This window comes from Chrysochloris asiatica, unplaced genomic scaffold (assembly GCF_000296735.1).
Source record: "Chrysochloris asiatica unplaced genomic scaffold, ChrAsi1.0 scaffold00156, whole genome shotgun sequence".
Classification (NCBI taxonomy): Eukaryota; Metazoa; Chordata; class Mammalia; order Afrosoricida; family Chrysochloridae; genus Chrysochloris; species Chrysochloris asiatica.
In genome coordinates, this window is record NW_006408674.1 from 4,197,881 (window position 1) to 4,201,689 (window position 3,809).

At 40.6% G+C, this 3,809-nt stretch overlaps 1 protein-coding gene across 1 annotated transcript in view; it reads right to left on the reverse strand.

Moving 5' to 3' along the window:
- The window catches only part of TMC3 (transmembrane channel-like 3), a 69,927-nt gene that overhangs the window by 48,500 nt on the left and 17,618 nt on the right, over positions 1-3,809 (reverse strand). The window contains exon 4 of the mRNA XM_006870946.1: positions 2,137-2,218. Within this exon, the coding sequence (XP_006871008.1) occupies positions 2,137-2,218 (82 nt within the window). The remainder of the gene's footprint in view (positions 1-2,136; positions 2,219-3,809) is intronic.

Here is a 3,809-nt window from a genome sequence, read left to right on the forward strand (position 1 = left end):
TATTCCATAATTTAAATTCCAGTGTTACATCAAAGGCATTTCTAATGATTTATTTAATCTACCGTGTGGCACTGTGGGCTAATGCATCAGATGGCAAAGTCATTTGAACTGCAAGGTCAGTGGTTCAAGCTCATCAGCTGCTCCCTGAAAACCCTATATAGGGTCACTATGGGCTGGAATTGACTCGATGGAACTTAACAACACCCCATACTATTTGGCATTTAGGAAGCTTCCAACTTTTTTCTAGGGCTGTAATAAATAATTTCTGTCTAAATTCCAGTTCTCTAGAAGAAAAGCCTGAGAAAGGGATTCTGCTACACGTGATTTATTGGGGAAGTAGGTCAGGGAAAGCAGATAATAAGCAAGGCTGTTTTCTCTTCTGGAGCCTAGTTTAGCTAGCGCTGGAGTGTGGATTGCCCCACAGGGTTGGATCTACTTTGAGCAAGAAAGCCACCTCTCTGTGCATCAGTCTTTGCTCTAGGTTATCAGTGTATGTGGGCGGGGAGAGGAGGTAGGCAGTGTGTGCGTAACATCTGGCACACTTTTCTAGGGAAGAGGGCCCCTGTGAGTGAGTTTTTAGCAGCCAACCGGCAGAGCAGCTCAGCAGTAGGTGTGGCAGCCCAAGGGGATGTGAGTAGGGTACCAACAGTATCCACTGCTTCTGTAGTCCCTGTTATTTCCTCTGGAGGACAGGAAATAGAAGGGTTTTATCCAAGGGAACAGGCAGATCTTTTGAGGACTTTTAGCACACATTGTGATATTTTTCTAGAAACAGTGTCCCAATTTACATTCCCATCAGCTGTAACCGAGAATGCTTAATTCATATTAAATGTTAAAAATAATTTTCTAACTTTGTCATCTTTTGTTTTGTTTATTTTTCTGTATATAAAAATCTCTTGATTATGTAATTAAATATAATAGTACTTTCCTCAATGATTTCCCCTTTTAATTTTATAATTAGAGGCCTCTGTTCTGAGATCAAATTACCTATATTTCCTTTTATTCTTTCATGTTTTCTCATTCAATATTTAATGTAATTTTAAAAAGAAGGGTCTGAAGTTATTCTTTTAGATGGTCAAATTAATTGCTTTGGTTCCATTAATGAAGCAATTTAGTTTAAGCTCAATAATTAGCAAATGCTAAAGATCTATTCAGCACAGCAGGATAAGCACTGGGTTGTTAATTGCAGCATGGCCAGAGGTTTAAACCCACCAACTTCCTATTGAAACTGACTTGACAGCAGTTAAGAGCAACAACAACAGCAAAGTTATATTTATATTGTTATCTGTTCCTGGATTTTTGCTTTTTGCCTTGATTCATCAGTCGATTCCTCCACTATTGCCATATTGTTTCAGTTGTTGAAACTTTAACCAACATTTTAATGTTTTGCTTATGTAAGTTTATTTGCATTTTTCTTTATAAATTTCTTTGGTTAGTTCCTTGAGTGTGTGTGTTGTTTCTTTGTTTCCTATGAGTTTTCTGATCATTTTATCAAGTACTAAAAACATTACATTGAGATTTCTTTTTCAATTGCATTAAATTTACTAATGATTTTGGGTAAATCAAGATATTCCAAAGAGTACATCTTCCCACATCTCTCTCTCCACAAGACTCTTTTTTATGCTATGGTTCAATTTTGTAGCTTTCTTTGCTTCATACTTATTGTTAAGTTTATTCCTGGCAGTGTGTGTGTCTAAGTATGCTTTTGAGTGTGATTTATTTATTTTGTTAGGATATACTTTCCAAATGGCTACAAGCAGATCTATGAAAATGCAGAATTTCGTAATTTTCTTTTGCCACTACCCACCTTCCCACCCTCTTACTCATCTACATAGATTTTCCATATGATCCTTTTGGATTTGTGCTGGGTCTCGCTGAATGAATGAACTGAGGGAGTACAAGTGCCATGAGATGGGACTGGTTCTGTAATGGGACGTGGTGGGGACAGGCGCCATGTTTTCTGTGTCTTTGAGCCACGCAGAGCCTGGTAGAGCACACACGTGTGTGTGCGTATGTACATTTCATCTTGGTTGCACATGTGTGTGGACCAGGACACAGCATAGCTTCTTCCTATGTCTCATTGTTAATTAGTTACTTGTTGAGCCCACCCCCACTCTTCCAGGTGAAAACACTCACTCTCAATTTTCTTTATCCTCATTTCCCAGGGGATGAAGGTGACCATGAAGTTACAGGTGAGACGAGCGAATTTCCGCCAGAGCTAGGAAGGAGGAAGCAGTGTTAGAGAACTTCACATTCACCATGATTGCAGGGACTGTGTGCTGAGGGACTCCAAGATACACCCCAAGAGACTTTCAGTTAGGACTTCCCAGGACTTTAAGCAGCTCTAGAACTAAAGAAGCCCTCTGGTCTTTTCTGTGTTTTGACCAGGTGAGTGGGTTCTTCGCATGGAGTCTGCATTGAAGTTCATACTCACTAGGGACTCAACTTGCCTTATTCTTACCATTTCTGTTACAGAATACATCAGCTGTTGTCCCTTCCACTCTGTTTCAGTTAGTAACTGAGTGCTTTAACTGTTTGTATGACCCTGGGACTCCATTGCAGAGAACCAAGACCCAAACCAAACCAAACTATCCCAAGCCTGACACCATTGAGTTCATCCTGATTCACCATGATCCCGTGTGTTACAGAGTAGAACTGCTCCATAGGGTTTTCATGGCTGTGATCTTTCTGGTATCAGCTCACCAGTTCGTCCTTCTGTGTACTGCTGGGTGAGTCCAACTCACTAATCTTTAGATTAGTCTTCCAGGGCAAACAGTTAGGGACCACAACAAGCGCAGTGGAACTCACTGAGAGATGATGTCAAAATACACCCCTCTGGCCCCACCATGGTGTCACTATGTGTTATAATATGCTTAACAACAACTGTCCTTGTTAAAATGAAAACTTCTTAGATATAATCAAACAAATTGAGGGAGTGAATCGCTAGACCAAAGGGTTCAGGACCATAGTCTCAGGGGCACACTTAGGTGAATTTGCATAATATAGTCCACACAGACAATTTCCTACATCTTGCTTTGGTGAGCGGCAAGTGAGGTATTAAAAACTTATGAGTGCCTATCTAAGGTACAATTATTGGTCTTACCCTGCCCGGAGGAAAAAAGAGTGATGAAAATCAAAGAAATATGGGAAAAATTAGTCCAACAAACGATTACATCACACAAACATCAGTCTCTATGATTCTGAGACTAGAAAAAATAGATGAGGCCTGCCTACCACTGCCAACTGCTCAGAAAGGGATCGCATTAGAAAGTCCTGGATAGCGCTGAGAAAAATGTGGAACAAAATTCAAAATCATAAAAGATACCAGGCTTACGGATTGGACACAGACTGGTGGGTGGAACCCCTGAGACTGTAATCCTTAGTCATATGACAGATTTGTAAATGATGTCACCCTCCCTATGGCTCAATTTTCAAACAAACAATTGATGATATTGTTGTTACGTGCCATCGAATCAGTTCTGACCCACAGCGACCCTGTATAGGGTTTCCAAGGAGCCACTGGTGAGCTTCAACTGCCGAACTTGCAGTTCAAACTGACATTGTAGTCCAGTGCATTAACCCACAGCACCACACCAGGACAAAATATATGTATATAGTAGTGGTTACGAATCGGGATGCGGAACCACAAGGTCAGCAGTTCGAAATTACCAGCTGTTCCGCAGGAGAAAGATGAGGCTTTCTGCTCCCGTAAAAATTTACAGTATTGGAAACCCTGTACAGGGTAGCTATGAGTCGGAACCGACTCCACGGCACATAACAACAACATATATGTATGTGTATATATATAT